Raw genomic sequence first — 19,352 nt, 5'->3', positions numbered from 1 at the left:
TTGTCATTCATCCATTGCTGTAGTTCACGTAAGCAGGCGTTTATAGTTAGAGTTGGGTCTGTCACACCAGGCTTGAAGGAAAGATATAGTTGGGTGTCGTCAGCATAGCAGTGGTATGTCAGGCCATGTTTTTGGATTAGTTTTCCAAGCGGTAACATGTAAATTGTGAAAAGCAGGGGAGAGAGGATTGAGCCCTGGGGCACCCCATACTTAAGTGGTACAGGGGTGGACAGGAAGGGCCCCATAGACACTTTGTGGGTTCTGCCATTCAAGAAGGATTGGAACCACTGAAGAACTATGCCATCAATGCCGCAGTATTCCTGTAGCCTGTTTATCAAGATGTCATGGTCAACTGTATCAAAGGCTGTAGAAAGGTCTACCAGTATGAGGATCGAGCACTCTCCTCTGTCTCTTGCCATGAGCAGGTGGTTGCATATTTGGATGAGGGCGGTTTCAGTGCTGTGGTGTTTCCTGAAGCCAGAATGGAATGGGTCATAACTGTAGTTTTGTAGGATTGTGGCTTCTAGCTGGAGGTATACAGCTTTTTCAATTAGCTCACCCAGAAAGGGAAGGTTAGAGACAGGTCTGTAGCTGGTCATTGCTTCTGGGTCCAGGGCATGGGCGTAGGGCCCGGGGTCGCAGCGGTCGCCTTTGCGACCGGGCCCGCCTCCTGAAGCGGTTGGGGAGGGGCCCGGGGGCTTGTGGATCTGATCGCGGCCGCCGGGTGAACGATATGGGAGCCGCCATCTTGTGGGCGGAGTTTGCCGCTTGTCACCTGCAGCTAAAGCTCCAGCCAAGTCCAGCCAAAGCATTCATCCGCCCCCTGCCCGATCACGAGCACTTGGCAAGGGGGCGTGTAATTAGATTCAAAAAGAAGGGGCTGGAAAGAGCTTGAGTAGCTCCGCCCCCTACAAGAGTAAATTTCGGAGAGGTGATTTGCCCATCCACCGCATGGCATCCTGCTGCTGTCTTCATTATCCTGCTGCTGTCCTCAGCCTGGAATTAATAAGGGGCGCAGGCATGCAGGGCGCTGCTGCAATCACATTACAGCACATCGGATAGCTGAACTATCAAAGCTGTGTATGTGTGTCTGGGCAGCCCCGCCTACCTCACCCGTGGCTCCGCCTCCCTCCATTCGTTTCCTCGTGGCTGCACAGAAATGTCTATGCTCTAGAGATGGGAAGTTCGGATCTTTTCAATGATCCGGATGATTCGAATCGGATCATTGAAGAGATCCGGATCTTTGATCCGAATCTCGGATCATTTTACTACCGGAAGCATTGGGGGTAAAATGAACAGCAGGACAGGTCTGTGGACAGGAGAAGGGGAGGGGGGTGGACACACAGAGAAGGGGAGAAGATGGACAGAGGGCAGGGAGTGGACAGAGAAGGGAGGAGGGACGAGCAGAGAGCAGAAATGTTTGCACGTAATACCCACATGCTGCAAATCACATGCGTTACATATATTTCACCTATATGTTCATCTGTACACTTTGAAAGAAAAGGTCGCACAGTGAAAGAAAGCATTCCCAGAAGATAAGTGCAGCTGTTTAGTGCCGAAGGATTATATTGCCTTTCAATCACACTGTCTGCAAAGTTACTGAGCTGTGCTGAGCCAAAAGCTTCCAATGTGTTCACTATGCAGCACTACGGAACAGACAGCCTGTAATGAGCAGCACATTTCAGCCAGTATGTGTGCTCTACACACATCTGGCAGTGGCACCCATGTCCCCTCTACATGTCCCTGCAAGGCTGCCTCCCTTCCAACAGAGCGATCCATCTCAGCTCTGCTTCCAGGACCCCGCTGCCCGCTGAGAGGGGGCGTGTCGCTCCTGGCCCCACCCCTTTTGCGATCCGAATCACTCATTTTGATGATTCGGATTATCGACTCATAAAATAGATTCGGATCAAAGATCCCAATCGTTCATGATCCGGACAACACTACTCTGCTCCGTCCAGCTAGAGCAGAGAGAAAGCCTAACACTGCAGTGTGTGACACTGGAGGGGAGGGGGTAAGAAACTACATTTAAGGTGGCCATACACTGGCCCGATTCCCGGCCGTTTCGACAGCAGATTCGATCCTGGGATCGAATCTGCTGCCAATCGTTCGCGGTAAACGCCGCCGACGATCCGATTTCCTCCCGAAATCGGATCGGTCCGTCGATCGCGCCGTGCGGGAAATTACCCTCGATCGCCCGCGGTTAAGTGCGCGTCGCTAGCGGCGGCCGATCCGATGAAAAATACATTACCTGATGCGGGCTCCCGGGCGTCTTCTCTGCATCTTCTCAGCGCTGCACCCGCTCCATCCCGGCGCTTCCTGGGTCACTGCAGTGACCCAGGAAGTTCAAATAGAGGGCGCTCTATTTGAACTTCCTGGTCACGGAGTGACACAGGAAGCGCCGGGATGGAGCGGGTGCAGCGCTGAGAAGATGCAGAGAAGACGCCCGGGAGCCCGCATCAGGTAATGTATACGGGGGGGGGGACAGGCGGCAGGAGCAGCTGAACAGATTGTGATCGGTTTCAGGCTGAAATCGATTCACAATCTGTTTGCAGTAAAGGCAGCCATACGATCCCTATCTGATCAGATTCAATCAGATAGGGATCTGTCAGCTGGTCGATCTGATGGCACATCGACCAGTGTATGGCTGCCTTTAGGATTAAGATTCTCACTTGATTACAGAGATACATAGGGCATTCTCATATGTAAATGACTGCAGCATGGGGTGCCTGGCTGGCTGTGAGCTGCTAAAGTTGACACCATTAGTATTTTCAAAACAATGGGATCCAACACCAGTGTTAACCCCACATGCAGACAAGGTATGCTAATAAGCCAGACATGAGATAAGGTACAGGGAGAAGAATCCTTCCTGCAGTATCCCCCTCCCCCTAGTATGCACTGTATATCTGAGCTTATTAGAGTGCAGTTTCTGGCCAACCCTGCTGCTTTTAGCTGGTAAGCAGCAAAGTGAATGTATAGTTTGCCTCCCTTATAGCTGCCTCTTTTTTTCTTATTTAAAGCCATGCTGTGATAATGGAAAAAAAACTATCCCTCTGGAGGCTTCCCACATCCTACTCCAGACTACCACTGCTGCCAAGGAAGCTTGTCTGTGAGTGACCGACCACAGTTGTACTGCACAGGTGACTGACGACCCTTGCCTATGCAGTAGCACAGAGCTATTTATGCACAGCAGAAAAAGATCCCCGTGTAAGTGGCTCAGTGCTACTGCATAGGTGTAAGTGATCTTGCACCCGCTTGTACACGGGCAGGAGTGCAGGTACACAACAGTCCCTTGTTGAAGAGGTTTCGAGGTCCCAGTGCTGGAACGAGGAGGGGGACAGGGAAGCCCTGTGCCTGTACATATAGTAAACCAACTGCTGCATGTGGTAATCTCTGCTATCACCAGTATGTAGGGTGTAAGCTGTTATTCTGTGCCTGTACTGATAGGAAACTAGCTGCAGTGTGTGCTGATCTCTGCTGTCTCCAGTATGTACAGTATAAGCGGTTACTCTGTGCCTGTACTGATAGTAAACTAGCTGCAGTGTGTGCTGATCTCTGCTACCCCCTGTATGTACAGTATAAGCTGTTACTCTGTGCCTGTACTGATAGTAAACTAGCTGCAGTGTGTGCTGATCTCTGCTGTCTCCAGTATGTACAGTATAAGCGGTTACTCTGTGCCTGTACTGATAGTAAACTAGCTGCTGTGTGTGCTGATCTCTGCTACCCCCTGTATGTACAGTATAAGCTGTTACTCTGTGCCTGTACTGATAGTAAACTAGCTGCAGTGTGTGCTGATCTCTGCTGTCTCCAGTATGTACAGTATAAGCGGTTACTCTGTGCCTGTACTGATAGTAAACTAGCTGCTGTGTGTGCTGATCTCTGCTACCCCCTGTATGTACAGTATAAGCTGTTACTCTGTGCCTGTACTGATAGTAAACTAGCTGCTGTGTGTGCTGATCTCTGCTACCCCCTGTATGTACAGTATAAGCTGTTACTCTGTGCCTGTACTGATAGTAAACTAGCTGCTGTGTGTGCTGATCTCTGCTACCCCCTGTATGTACAGTATAAGCTGTTACTCTGTGCCTGTACTGATAGTAAACTAGCTGCAGTGTGTGCTGATCTCTGCTGTCTCCAGTATGTACAGTATAAGCGGTTACTCTGTGCCTGTACTGATAGTAAACTAACTGCAGTGTGTGCTGATCTCTGCTACCCCCTGTATGTACAGTATAAGCTGTTACTCTGTGCCTGTACTGATAGTAAACTAGCTGCTGTGTGTGCTGATCTCTGCTACCCCCTGTATGTACAGTATAAGCTGTTACTCTGTGCCTGTACTGATAGTAAACTAGCTGCTGTGTGTGCTGATCTCTGCTACCCCCTGTATGTACAGTATAAGCTGTTACTCTGTGCCTGTAATGATGCTCACTGTACCGTATTCTGTTAATTTCTACTCCCGGTATGTACATTGTGAGCTGTAACTGTGTCTTTACTGATTGTAAAACCAGCTGTATTGTGTGCTACCTCCTGCTACCTCCAGTATAAGCTGTAAATCCTGGTACACACATACAATTCTGATTAGCCAGTTTTACTACTTCTAGGTATTATTAGAGCTCAGCTCTGTGCATAGTATTTAAGTCTTTTTTTGCTCATACGACATGGGGTGGTAAAATTGGTTAGTGATTGCCCAATCAAAATTGAATGTGTATACATCTTTACTCTATGCTTATACAGTACTGATAGAAACTACTGTAATTAAAGGATAGGGGGCAGAAACGAATTAAAGGATAGGGGGCTCCAGCCAACATTTTTGTTGGACAGATCCATTATTTTAGGTTATAGCGATGCTAATTTCATGTACATTTTGCCCCGCCCCCTTGTCTAACCTATACTGCATGCACCCATACCTTGCTGGGGGCGCAATTTTTACACCCACCCAATAAGATTGCATTTGTGGGGAAATCTGCTGCCGGGGGGGGCCCACATCCAGATTCCGCATCGGGGCCCAGAGGTTTGTAGCTACGCCACTGGTCCAGGGAGAGTTTTTTGAGGAGAGGCCTGGTGATTGCTTCCTTCAGTAAGGCAGGAAATATCCCTGATTGTAAGGAACAGTTAACAATTTTGAGGAATACCGGTACAAACAGGTCGGGCAGTTCAACATGAACTGTGTTGGGCCAGGATCCAGGTCACAGGTAGTTAGGCGGAGGTGAAGGAGGATGCTTGATGTGACTTCTTCATCAATTTCTTTGAAGTTTGACCAAGGTGTTACGTTGACTCTGCTAATGGTCTTCGGCGCTATATTAGGCTCAGATGCTGTAAGTTGGATGGCGGACCTTATAGCGGAGACTTTGTCTGTGAAGAAATAGGCAAATTGTTCACAGAGGTCCTTTGAAGACTCGATATTAAGTTTTTGACATGCCGGGTTGCAGAGTTTTTCCTCTGTGCGGAACAGTTGGGCTGGTTTGTTAACACCTACAGTAAATGATATAGATATACATATTTATTCTTCCTTTCAAGGCAAACTAGATTTTCTTTGGGTGGTATTTTGTTTCAATGCATTTCGATGGCAAAAAAAAGGAAAGGAAATTGAAAAAATGCATTACCGTATTTCTCAGATTTCACCATTTCCAGTTTAAAAATAAAAAGTGCTACTGTAGATAAAGACCAAAACATTTTATATGGCTATTTCTACCATTCATCCCAAAACTTAAAGAGACCCTTTAACAAAAAATAGTTCCCCTGGGGGGGTACTCACCTCGGGAGGGGGAAGCCTCAGGGTCCCAATGAGGCTTCCCTCTCCCCTGTAGCTGCAGGCAATCCAGCGCTGGCTCCCCCAAAAGTGTCCCGGAATCCTTCCTCGACAAGGCTGACAAGCGCTGATAAGCGCTGATTTATTCACCTTTCCTGGCTCCAGCGGGGGCGCTGTTGCGGGTTTCCGCACGGAGATAGGCAAAAATAGCCGATCTCCGTCGGGTCCGCTCTACTGCGCAGTCGACTTGCGCCTGCGTAGTAGAGTGGCCCGTCAGCGATTGGCTATTTCCGCCTATCTCCAAGGCAGAGAGCCGACACTGCGCCTGCGCTGGAGCCGGGAAGGTAAATATTTACATCCCGCTGTTCGGGGAGCTTTATTTCCGCTGCCGTGGGACCGAGGAGGGCGGGGGAAGCCTCAATAGGCTTTCCCTACTCCAGGTGAGTACCCCCCAAGGGAGGTTTCTCTCAGTAAGGTTTTCTTTAAATTATATTCCTGTCACAATTTATGGTGATGATATTTGGTACTGAAATATTGGTGGGTTTTTGTTAATTTGTACTTTTCCCTTTGAAATTTGGAAATAAAGTATTTTAATGGTAAAAATTAGGGAGAAAAGGGTTAGCGGGGGAGGAGGTTAATTAATAATTTTGTTATGTAGAAAGTGTGGACTTAAAAGTGAGTGTGGTCTACAAAGTGGGCATGGTTAAACAGTATAGGTTTCACTGCATCCCCATTATTACATTTTACCCTATAACACTTCCCCATTTGACCCCTGGTCCCCCTACTGTAAAACGATTTTCCTGGTAGCCTAGTGGCATCCCTGTATGTTCTCCTGACAGGGTCGCCCAAGGTTCTCCAACACCAGAGATTTCAAACTGCCCCTCAAATTCTGCCCACCCCAGTATATGTAGCAGACAGTGCTCTAGTATTAGGTAGGTTCCCCACCAATATAAGTATAGAGAGATGTGCCCCAGTATTAGGTCCCTCCAGTACAGATAGCCAGATGTGCCTCCAGTGTCAGGTACCTCCCTCACATAGGTAATCTGATGAGCCCCCACCACTATGTACAACCCCCCAGGCACAGAACGCTCCAAGCGACGGGAGTGCGAATGCGGCCAGGCCATGCATGCGCAGAATGTCCCAGGCCAGAGGACTTTCATGGCCAAATTGCGGACAATCCAGGTGGTGAAGGAGGATGGCGAGGGAGCGTTCAGCCTGGAGGAGGCTAGAGGAAGCCCCAGGTTTGTATATTTCAACAAAGGTTAGACAAACTGGGCGCAATCCAATTCAAATTTTTCTCCTAGGAGATCATTTTTAATCTACTGTTTAAAATAACTTTTCAGCACTCTGCAATTGAAAAAGTACCAAAAAAGTAGGTGAAAAGGTAGTAACAAAATTATATTGAGTATTTTCTAGCTTGCTGGTGGCTTTCATTGATAAAGGTGCCCATACACTCGTCAGATTGGCAGCAGATAGATAAGAAATGCATCTGATGATCTATCTGATGCGTTTTTAGAACATTTTTTACCAGGATAGAATTCCAATAGATTTCAGTTTGAAATCTATTGAAATTCGATCTGATGGCATTTTTTTGCCATCAGATTTCCATTAAGGGCAATGCAAACTGATAAGCAATCTCATCAGATCGACCTAAATTTTCCACCCTGCCAGTTCGATGGAAATCCATCGAAATCGATCGAAATCGGCCATCGATCGGTCGATTGGCCAAAGAGTGTATGGGCCCCTTAAGATGTAAAAAATATCAACTCAACTAATAGAAAACTGAATTGGATTGGGCCCACTGAGTTTAATTAGCTTGGAAAAGCGACTACTTAAAGTGAACCTCCAGACTAAAAATCTACTCAGCGGCACTGAAAAGGCCTGGTGTTTCTTTAACAGTTTCACAGAATCAGAACTTTGTTTTTCTTACCTAAGCCTCATTTTTAGCTGCACAGAAGAAAACTGCTAGGACATTTTTCCCCTGATGCGCTGCAAAGCATGATGGGATTTCTGATGTTGTTGTTCCCCTTCTGCTGTTTTGGTGCAATTTTTTTTTCTTTTAAATTTAGCGTGGGAGGGGTTATCAGGACACAAGACAGTTGGAACTGTGTCTCATGCACCCTGTCACCTCCATTCAACCAAAAATATGGCTGCCCCCATGAAAAAGATGGCTGCCCCTTTGAAATCACAAACGCTGATAAAAAGATTGGCACTCACTGGATACAGGGATAAGGGTGCCCAAGCCTCAAATGATCCTCACACCATCAGATCCAATCCATATAGTAAAAAGTGTTGGAGGCTGGCACTTCCAAAAGTAGAAAAAGATCTTTATTGAAGCATTAAAAACAGTGGTAACACAGCGACAGCCCGCTGTTTCAGGTATTAGCCTTTCTTCAAGCCGTTTCAACCACAAATGAGATAACACATACATTCAACATATATAGTGTCAGCCCACCCAGATGTCCAATCAATTCAAATCTCCCACAGCCAATCATATTACCTGTGCTATCCAGAGGACCTGAGTGAAGACTACATCGCCAACATGCAAAGTATCCTGTCAAGGAAGTACTGCGGAGTGTATCAGCGCTCCACGCCGACAAAGAACCACCTCCGCATTCCTATTCGCTGCAGCAAGGTCAGGTGACTAAGGGTCTGGCAGCGTCACCCCGTACGCGCTGTGTGGAATCCATCCATGGCTCTGCGCATACTCAGTGCGCATAAAGCATTGAATGAGACGTCAACAGTTCTCCGCCTACAAGGGCGTGCGCTAATGACGTCACATATAAACAAAGCAGCCGCTATCAACAGCGGCAGTGTGTGGAATCCACAGCAGCGCGTCCCTGGCAACGCAAATTCACCAATAGCAAAATTATAGCAACACTTACCCAATCCGCTGCAGCGAATCAAAGTTAGCGATCTCCCCACCCAGATTCCCCAAGCCAAGGCAATATGAAAGCTCTGTAATAAAGAGCAAAATAACACATTAGAGCAAGCATCATGTCAAGGTATTATTAAATACAGAACCCCAAATCGTATTCTCTGTTTAGTCCACCCTCCCCCAATACACCCAATCTCCTGATCCACCCCGCCTCCCTTTTAAGTAATTCCTTAAGTCTACTATGTCTTCCCCTCCACGTAATAGGTACCCCATCAATAATTTGTACTTTAAGTTGAGACACACTGTGGTGCATACTAGTGAAATGTTCTGAGACAGCCTGTTTCATGTCTCCATTTCTAATTGCACTTTTATGGGAACAAATCCTATCTCTGATTTTTTGGGTAGTCATACCTATGTAACCCAAGCCCCACCGGGGATTGTGGATCTGGAGGTTTACCGGATACTTTTTCATACACTGAGGAGCATGCAGCTAATGTCTTGGCAAAGGCTGGTGAGGCGACTGCCTTTTTGCAGACACCTGATATAAAACCACTTAAACGTGACTTGGAGGCCACCAAAAAGAAATGGGTGGAACTGGATATGCATGCTAGAACTCTTGCAGAATACTGCCGTTCAAGGAGAATACCACGGGCAGTACGCTCTCAAGTTTCACCTATGTTGTTCGGTGGAGATCCAGAGTTCTGTTCGATTTTTGAGAGGATTTGGAATAAAGCAGCCGTTGACACCATGATTCTCACGATTGAGAGGATTCATCGCGAACTTCCAATCCTGGAACAGAAAAGTCTAGCTATTATCACCCAACTAACTGCTTTGCTGTCAGCAGATGAGATGCAAGCGTTTGTGGATCAGCTGTCGGCGAAGTTGGCAGCGCACACTAAGTCTATTGAAGAAACTAAACGTCTGAAGTTCCATCGTGACATACATGACTATACTGAGGGTTATGTGTATTTATGGCAAAAGATGGTCCCTGCAAATACCCTGAGGAGACCTAATAAACCTAATAAACCCAGAGGGAGATTGCCACGTCCCCGTCCCCCACAGGGAGGGGGTACACGTCCTCCACAGGAAGGTAATCAGGGGTCTTCTACCTCAGATTTTTTGTCTTCACTGGAGACCTCACCTACACCAAGAGGAGCAGTAGGCGGGGTGGGATCAGGCCCGGTCCAAACGCACGAAAAGACTCAGGAAAGAGTCAGATGGAACTACACAAGAGACCCTGATCGAGTCACCACGATTAGTAGTTAACATCTCTGGTCATGACTTAACACCAACGGAGGAGAGAGTGCTTAACTATGGACTGAACTTTAGCCCTACCAATTTGCCCAATTTTTTCGAATTAGACCAGGAATTGTTTCGATTCTTTAGGACAATCAAGCTCAAATATTTTTTTGGGAACATGCCACATTTCGATAACTCCCATGGGACAGTGGAAGAGTCTATGTTTTGCCTTAAAGATCTTGGACTGAGGAATAAGAGTTCTTTTTCCCCAGCAGGCAATCTGGTGATTGATAACTTTTGTACCCGTGTTATGGAAGATGTTGGGAAATTAGAGATGGAACAACGAACGAAAAGAGTACAATTCAACCTCACGAGAGATGAACGAATGGCATTGGAAGGTTTGAGAAAGAGAACTGAACTGACCATACGGCCGGCCGATAAAGGCGGTGCCGTTGTGATACTTGACAGTAGTTATTATGAGGAAGAAATTAGGGGCCAGTTGGCTCATACAGAAGTGTATGGCAAAATTTCTGAGGACCCTGTGGTCCATATACAAAAGAAAATTAAAAGCATTATTGAAAAGGCTACAAGTGAAGGAATCATTGATGACGGGTTAGCTAGGTTTCTAGTACAGGAGAACCCTACTACACCAACATTTTTCACATTACCGAAGATACACAAGGATCCGTGCCGTCCACCGGGGAGACCCATTGTGGCCGGCACGGGCTCGATTTTTGTCCCCATTGCACAGTTTTTGGATAAACTGTTACAACCCTTAGTGGTGACATTAGATTCCTATGTGAGGGACACTAATATGTTCCTGCAGAAGATTGGGGAATTAGATTTGGGTGAGGAAAGCCTGCTTCTGGTTACATTGGATGTAGAGAGCCTCTACAACTCCATCCCACATGATGGGGGTGTAGAGGCTATCGATTGGTTCCTTATGACAAGATCAGATCTAAAACAACAGCGTGTATTTGCCATCGATATGCTTAATGTTGTATTACGCTATAACTACTTCTCTTTTCAGGAGGAATTCTTTCTGCAGCTGCGGGGCACAGCGATGGGGTCGAATGTGGCCCCGTCCTATGCGAACCTCTACATGGGTCTGTATGAGGAGGCTTTTATTTATTCTAATCGCCTTTTCCAGCAACACGCTAGATGTTGGCTCAGATATATAGATGACATTTTTTGTGTGTGGGTGGGGCCACATTCGACCCTTGAAACCTTTTTAGGGGAGTTGTCCCAATGCTGCAGAGAGATCAAACTTACATGTCATTCTAGTATAGAACGTGTTACTTTTTTGGATACCACCATCATTAGGGAGGGACGGTCACTTGTTTCTGACCTTTTTATCAAGGATACAGACCGTAACTCCCTATTACATTACGAAAGCTTCCATCCTTCCCATATAAAAGATGCTATCCCTAGGGGGCAGTTGGCCAGACTAAGTAGGATTGTCTCTTCCCCTGACTCCTTACAGGAGCGACAACAGGCTATGGAGTATAAATTTAAACAGAGAGGCTACCCACAACATAGTTTACAACAAGGGCCACGTCCTAAGAGAAAATCCAATAAACAGTTCCGGCTCCCTTTTGTATCCACTTTTAATACTAGCAGTAGTGATGTTGGGAAAAGCATTAGACGCCATTGGCACCTTTTGAGTCATGGTTTTCCCAATATCCCTGAGTTTAGACATCCCCCACTGTTTTCATATAAAAAAGCCCCCACGATTAGGGATAAGGTTTTCTACCATACAGCAACAATCGAGGAGTCTAATAAAAGAGTGGGGACATTCCCCTGCTTGAGCTGTCACCTCTGTGGACATATAACCAAAGGGTCTGAGTTCACACATCCTTCCAAGGGTACTAAGTTTAGAATTAAGGATTTATATACCTGTGAGTCAAGCTATGTGGTTTACTATCTTAAGTGCCCATGTGGCTTGGGTTACATAGGTATGACTACCCAAAAAATCAGAGATAGGATTTGTTCCCATAAAAGTGCAATTAGAAATGGAGACATGAAACAGGCTGTCTCAGCACATTTCACTAGTATGCACCACAGTGTGTCTCAACTTAAAGTACAAATTATTGATGGGGTACCTATTACGTGGAGGGGAAGACATAGTAGACTTAAGGAATTACTTAAAAGGGAGGCGGGGTGGATCAGGAGATTGGGTGTATTGGGGGAGGGTGGACTAAACAGAGAATACGATTTGGGGTTCTGGATTTAATAATACCTTGACATGATGCTTGCTCTAATGTGTTATTTTGCTCTTTATTACAGAGCTTTCATAGTGCCTTGGCTTGGGGAATCTGGGTGGGGAGATCGCTAACTTTGATTCGCTGCAGCGGATTGGGTAAGTGTTGCTATAACTTTGCTATTGGTGAATTTGCGTTGCCAGGGACGCGCTGCTGTGGATACCACACACTGCCGCTGTTGATAGCGGCTGCTTTGTTTATATGTGACGTCATTAGCGATCGCCCTTGTAGGCGGAGAACTGTTGACGTCTCATTCAATGCTTTATGCGCACTGAGTATGCGCAGAGCCATGGATGGATTCCACACAGCGCGTACGGGGTGACGCTGCCAGACCCTTAGTCACCTGACCTTGCTGCAGCGAATAGGAATGCGGAGGTGGTTCTTTGTCGGCGTGGAGCGCTGATACACTCCGCAGTACTTCCTTGACAGGATACTTTGCATGTTGGCGATGTAGTCTTCACTCAGGTCCTCTGGATAGCACAGGTAATATGATTGGCTGTGGGAGATTTGAATTGATTGGACATCTGGGTGGGCTGACACTATATATGTTGAATGTATGTGTTATCTCATTTGTGGTTGAAACGGCTTGAAGAAAGGCTAATACCTGAAACAGCGGGCTGTCGCTGTGTTACCACTGTTTTTAATGCTTCAATAAAGATCTTTTTCTACTTTTGGAAGTGCCAGCCTCCAACACTTTTTACTATATGGATTGGATCTGATGGTGTGAGGATCATTTGAGGCTTGGGCACCCTTATCCCTGTATCCAGTGAGTGCCAATCTTTTTATCAGCGTTTGTGATTTCAAAGGGGCAGCCATCTTTTTCATGGGGGCAGCCATATTTTTGGTTGAATGGAGGTGACAGGGTGCATGAGACACAGTTCCAACTGTCTTGTGTCCTGATCTTTTTCTACTTTTGGAAGTGCCAGCCTCCAACACTTTTTACTATGAAATCACAAACATTTGCCTGTTCTTTTAAAACAGGGTGGGTAAAAGATTATATTACCTATATATTTTAATTAACATAACTAATGTAACTTAATGACAGTATGTTTATGTAGGCTGAAGTTCCCCTATAAAGGAGAGGCCCAAGCTAAATAAAAAATCACAATCCACTTACCTGGGGCTTCCTCCAGCCCCTGGCAGCCGTCCTGTGCCCTCGCCGCAGCTTCGGTGGCTCCCGGTATCCTCCGCTGCAGAAGCCAACCTAGCCAGGTCGGCTTCTTGTGCGCTCCACTGCGTGGGTCAGGTGGTCTGGCCGACATCATCAGGTTTGTACTGCGCAGGTGCAGAACTTCTGCGCCTGCGCAGTACAGACCTCATGATGTCGGCTAGACCACGTGACCCGCGCAGTGGAGTGCACAAGAAGCCGACCCGGAAGCCGACTTGGCGAGGTCGGCTTCTGCAGCGGAGGACCCTGGGAGCCACCAGAGCTGTGGCAAGGGCACAGGACGGCTGCCAGGGGCTGGAGGAAGCCCCAGGTGAGTGGATTTTGATTTAGCCTGGATGTATCCTTTGAATCTCGTATACATGCTAGTCAAAGCTGTAAAGGTGGTGAATAAGGATTGTCTTCTCCAAGAATGAGTACAGTCACCACGATTCATTGCTGAAAGATCTGGAGAGCTGTGAGGTACTGAATGATTGCTCAGTGATGGTAGAAGCCCTAGGTAAGTTAAACATTTTTTTTGTTTTGATTTAGGTTCACTTTAAAGCTTGCTGTACAGCTGTTCATCAGTATCTGACCCTTGTATGAACATAAGCCTCCTATAACTTTTTCTTTTAATTTTTTCCAGTGATTTGCACTTTTCATCGCTCATCCCCGATGAAGCACACCTTGTTAATGCTGCTTGGTCTTTCGGTGGCAACAGTCTAAGTGAACAATTTATTAGACGATGTATCCAAACCTTCCCCACAATGTGCATGAGGAAAAGAGGACAGGGGCCACCCCAGGCCTGGGTAATGACTGAACAGTCATGTGAATTGTGCATCGGGTACACCGAAAAACTTTACAGAGGCAAAGGAGTCTTTCGTACAATGATTCAAAGACTGACCAGAAAGATGGATGCCCTCGGAGCTCCACTTTACTGTCACGTGTCGGGTGACAACAAGCGTAGCCAAGCTGCTACAGTAGCGGCAGGATTCTCAATAGTGGGTTCAGGGCAGCTGTGGAAATTTCAGCCCTAGTGACTATTGGTCTGGCATTCGAGTAGGTTCACACTTGTTCTAAAAACGTATCTGTGGCTCCCGTTTTTGGCCTGGATCAAAACCAGAGCCACGGATACCAATGTTAAAAATAGCAGCCCCCTTCACTCAAATTAAAAACAGATCTGTCTGCGTTCAGGGGGATCCGTGTTGAAAAAATGAATGGATGGTCCAGATTTGCAGGATTTTCATTTTCATGGAGCCAGATACACGGCGGGGTAGTGTCCCCTCCCCCTGTACACAGGCAGCTTTGGACACAGAAACAGATCCGTTTTCTGTGTCCCAACCTGTGGGTGGGGAGAGGGACGCCATGCTGGAGGAGGTAGCAGCAAGGACAGGGGTGACAAGGCGGCAGGGAGGGGGATCGACTCCCCCCTCCCTCACCTGGGTCCCCTGTCCCCGCTGCCCCTCCAGCTATTTGCACAAAAGTTGTTAAAAGTTGTTAAAATGTATGTAGGCACCTTACCTTAGTGTCCTCCGCTCGCCGTGTCACTTCCTGCAATGCCACCCTCCGAAGTATAGAGGGCGACATTGCAGGAAGTCAAGCGGTGAGCGGTGGAACGCAAGGAAAGAAGATAAAGTTCCCTGCTCGCTGCCTACATTACATTTTAACAACTTTTGCGCAAATCGCTGGAGGGGAGTGGGGATGGGGGACCCTCCCCCGCCGATCGATGTCACCCTCATCCTGGCTGCTTTCCCCTCCAGTACGGTGCCCCCCCCCCCCCCAGCCAGGGCTGGCCGTACGTTTCCACTGACTGGAAACGTATGCTGCAAATATTTAACTTTACAGCAAAAATGGAGAGGAAAAAAAATACCAAATCGAATCCATTTGAAATGGTGGAAAGTGTGGACCTAGCCCTCTCACACACCATCTGCCTCAAACCTATCAAGTGTCTGGTATAACATACAATAGAGACTCATTTCCCTACTCTTCCATATAGTTTTCCTACTTGCTTTTGTAGTAAAGTAATGTCATCTGTAAAAATCACCATTACCCCCAGCTCTGGGAACATACTAGGATATGAATTTCCTTGACTTTCCATTCACCATTAAAAAAAAGTGACACCCATGCTAACCTAGAAATAAAAAACACATATATAAGTAGATAAATACTAGTTCTACTTACCGTACATAACAGATGTATTGCACTGTCCACGTTATGATTCCTGTGAATTTTATAAAGGAAAAGCAGAGAATCCTATTCTAGACAGTTTCCAACTTGGTTACCTTTGAATGAAGCTAATCCTGACATAATTTCCTCCCTCACTCTTTTTTTCTCCTCTTGCTAATTGTGTATTCGTTACCCGCCCTCCTCCTAGAGTCTTCAGACACTCCCACTGAGGCCTATACCAGGAAGTGCACTGTCTTATGTCATTAAAAGGAGGGGAAATAAAGGGAAGAGGAGGAATATATTATAGATAAAAATACCCCCAGCATGCAGCTGTTTTGCCAGCTGATGGCAATTAAAGGGCCAATACTCCTAAGGTATGTGATAACTCCAAACCATAACAGCAGAAAAAGTTTTGAAAGTTTTGAATGCAGGATTAGCATCTTTATCACTTAATATACTCAGTTGCTGTTGAAATTTTTATGTTGACAATCCCGCTTTAACAAAAAAAATCAACAAAAACAATATGCTGATCTCCCAGTGCACACACACTTCCACTCACGTGGCCACAGTTTAAGTGATCTTCTCACCACTGTATTAATGGGTGGCTTTAAATCGCACAACGAAAAACTAATAAGAGAGACAAAATGTATAAATGGGTTAAAAACTGTAGATGAAGTTTTAAGGATTAAGGATTACAATCTCTTGTGCAGGTATGATGGGTTTTAAATGCCACTATTCTTTTTTTTTTTTATTTCTTGTCCCATAATTCTTTTTAATTCTTCTGCTGGTAAGATGGGATTTAAATTCTACAATTTGTTTTAGCCTATAACAGTGGTTCTTAACCTGGTGTCCACAGACCCCTGCGGGTACATCAGCACTTTTCAGGGGTCCACCAAGGGGCCGCAGACAAAATGGCGGATCTCGCCCCCCAGGAGATGAGTCTTCCATAACCCCGTTCCAGTGCAGACTCCTCTCGCCGCTCTCTCCTCCTGTCACCATGCTCTCCTCCTCTCACCGCCTTGCTGGGATTTTCCTGACGATTTTTCCGATAACCGGCGATTTTTTTATTTTTCTGATTTACGATTGATTTTGTGATCGATTTCTTTGTTCACTTCTATGGAAAATCGATCAGAAAATCGATAGGAAATCAGATCGGACATGTTGATAATAATGGATCTGGCAGTAAATCTGCCAGAAAATCTCATTCTGTGTACCAAGCATTAGGCTCAGTTCATCTCAGTATAAGAAGACTTATCAATGGGAAAAGCAGCTATTAGATGCTAAAAAATTTAATTTGGAGCCACTATTTTAATACAAGCTCTACAGAGAAAAAAATGCTTGCACTATGACGTAACTAGTAGTATGGTTGTTAAAAATGCATCATTTTTGCCATAGTGACTCTTTAAAGTGACATAAGATGCACTATTACTCTGGTAAAGTTGCACATGCAGCACCTGCCAAACCCTGCGAGAACACCACCTGCTAGCCCATTAGCGCCACGCGCATTACCGAGTTAATGCACGCATTGCCATGGTAACGTGTGGGGCGCTAATGAGTTGTGTTCTCTTAGCGTTACTACTGATAAAATTGCGAGACTATGGGCTTGATTCAGTAAACGGTGCTAACCCAGTTAGCACGCCTAAAGACTTTGGGCGTGATAACTAGGGTGCTAACTGGGTTAGCACCGTTTACTAAATTTACATCGCGGGCAAAGTCCCACACTGAAAACTTTTGCGTGCGCACAGCGCGGTGTGTGCGAAATGACGCATCGCGGTGCGACGAAAGCGGTGCGTTGTTACGCCTATAAGGTCGCATTGGGTGCGACTTTAACATCACATAGTGCGACATTAAGGTCGCACCCAATACGACCTTATAGGCGCATCGGGTGCGCTGTTTTCGCGGTGCGCGCAAAGTTTTGCGCGTGGGACTGTGCGCGCGATGTGAATTTAGTAAAGGGTGCTAACCCAGTTAGCACCCTAGTTATCACGCCTAAAGTCTTTAGATGTGAATTTATCATGCCTAAACTAACTTTAGGCGTGATATAGGGCTTTTCACAGGCGTGCTAACACTTAGCATGGTTTACTGAATCGAGCCCTATGCCTGCGCACAGCATTTTTACCAGAGTATAGTGCATCAAGCCTATAGTCTGTTTACATCGTTGTATGGGGATGTTGGTCAGATGTCAGATGCCATTAATGGAATATGAGCACCTCTTTAACAAAATATATAAAATGAACCTCCCTGATCGGGAATCAGCCTTGTGATACCACATCTGACCGTCTCACCGCCCCAATGCTATCTCCCTAATGTTAAATGTCCCCCCCCCCCCCCCCCCGGTGCCCAGTGCAAGTGATACATTACCTGTCTGCGGCCTCCGCTTGGCCCCCGCTGGCTCCGGGCGCACTCTGTTCTCCATACACCCGTGCCACATGGTTGCCTAGTAACAGAGCAGAGTGTGCCTGGAGGCAGCAGGAGACAAGCGGAGGCCGCAGACAGGCCCGGATTTACCTCAGAGGAGCCTATAGGCACAGATGTCCTGGCACCTTAGACTTTGCCCTCTAGGAATCTACAAACCCCCGCTGAACCGCATCACACGTGTGCTGGTTGTCCCAGCTGTCATTTCTCCCTTACTTCCCTTGCCCGATATATAGGTAGCTACAGGGGCCCCTTAGTATTAGGTAGCCAGAAATACCCTCAACATTAAGTAGCTATAGTTGCCCCCAAGTATTAAGGGGCCCATACACTCAGCCGATTTTCTGGCCGACCGATCGATCCCAATCGATCGATCGATAGATCGATTGCAAATCGGTTGGCCGATTTCGATCGATTTCGATGGATTTCCATCGAACTGGCAGGGTGGAAAATTTAGGTCGATCTGATGAGATTGCTTATCAGTTTGCATTGGCCTTAATGGAAATCTGATGGCAAAAAAATGCCATCAGATCGAATTTCAATAGATTTCAAACTGAAATCTATTGGAATTCAGAGGCGGACATAGGCCCGTGCAGGCTGTGCAGTCGCACAGGGGCCCCATGTCCTCTAGAGCAGGGCTTTTCAACCTTTTCAGTAATTGTACCACTTTTATTGCCTGAAACTTGTCAAGTACCACCAGTGTGCCTGCACAGTAGATTGGACACAATCGGGCTTGGTAGTTTCTGCTGGAGCCTGAATGGACTACTGCACATGCAAACACAACGAGGAGAACTTCGGGGCTCCCAGCACTGGATCCCCTCTACTTAGGAGGAAGGGGGAAACCTCTTTAGGATACAAAGGCCCCCCTCCCTGAGGTAAGTACCCCCCGGGGCACTTTTTTCTTACAGGTACACTTTAAGAAAAAGAGGCATTTCGGAGGGGAAAAGTAGGAGGCATTGGTGGGGAAAAAAGACTACAATTAGATTGTTAGCCGACAGATTGTCAGTATTGGCAATCTAGAGGTAGATTGCCAATATAGATAGCCTTACAAGTTCCTTACTCCCCCCTCCCTCCCTACCCACTTACTTATAGATAGCCTGGCCCACCACCAGAGAGCTGAGAGCTGGGTAGTGACTCACCACAAAGTTCGGCTCCCCCCTTGCTCACTCCTTGCTGTGCTGCCCTGCGATATAGTTCACACCTCAGATCATCGGTAAGCCAGCCGCAGTGAAGAGACAGCCAGGCAAACGGAGCACGGTGACGGCGTGTATACTTCAAATACAGGACGTGAGCAGTGATGTCACTTTCTGTATCTGCACCATAACTGTGCACCGTTGGCACATCGTTAGTGTGGAGGAGACAGCCAGTCGCCTCCACATTAATCTGAGGTCTGAAGTATCCTGCAGAGAAGCACAGCAAGGAGCGAGGGAGGGGGAGCTAAACTTTGTGGAGGCAGGAAAGGACCAGGACAAGTGGCAGGTGGACAAAAAAGTGGCAGGCAAATCTGGTGTG

The 19,352-nt window shown here is 46.7% G+C and overlaps 1 protein-coding gene and 1 long non-coding RNA gene across 2 annotated transcripts in view; one reads left to right on the top strand and one right to left on the bottom strand.

Annotated features, from left to right (window-relative positions):
• LOC137534223 (uncharacterized) overlaps positions 1-19,352 on the bottom strand; it is a 220,933-nt gene that overhangs the window by 98,467 nt on the left and 103,114 nt on the right. The window lies entirely within an intron of this gene.
• The window catches only part of LOC137534220 (glycine N-acyltransferase-like), a 95,926-nt gene that overhangs the window by 50,842 nt on the left and 25,732 nt on the right, over positions 1-19,352 (top strand). The window contains exon 6 of the mRNA XM_068255627.1: positions 13,909-14,263. Within this exon, the coding sequence (XP_068111728.1) occupies positions 13,909-14,263 (355 nt within the window). The remainder of the gene's footprint in view (positions 1-13,908; positions 14,264-19,352) is intronic.

The sequence above is a fragment of the Hyperolius riggenbachi genome, chromosome 10, assembly GCF_040937935.1.
Source record: "Hyperolius riggenbachi isolate aHypRig1 chromosome 10, aHypRig1.pri, whole genome shotgun sequence".
Lineage (NCBI taxonomy): Eukaryota > Metazoa > Chordata > Amphibia > Anura > Hyperoliidae > Hyperolius > Hyperolius riggenbachi.
The sequence above is the reverse complement of the archived record's forward strand: the minus strand, read 5'-3'. Positions and strand labels throughout refer to the sequence as shown.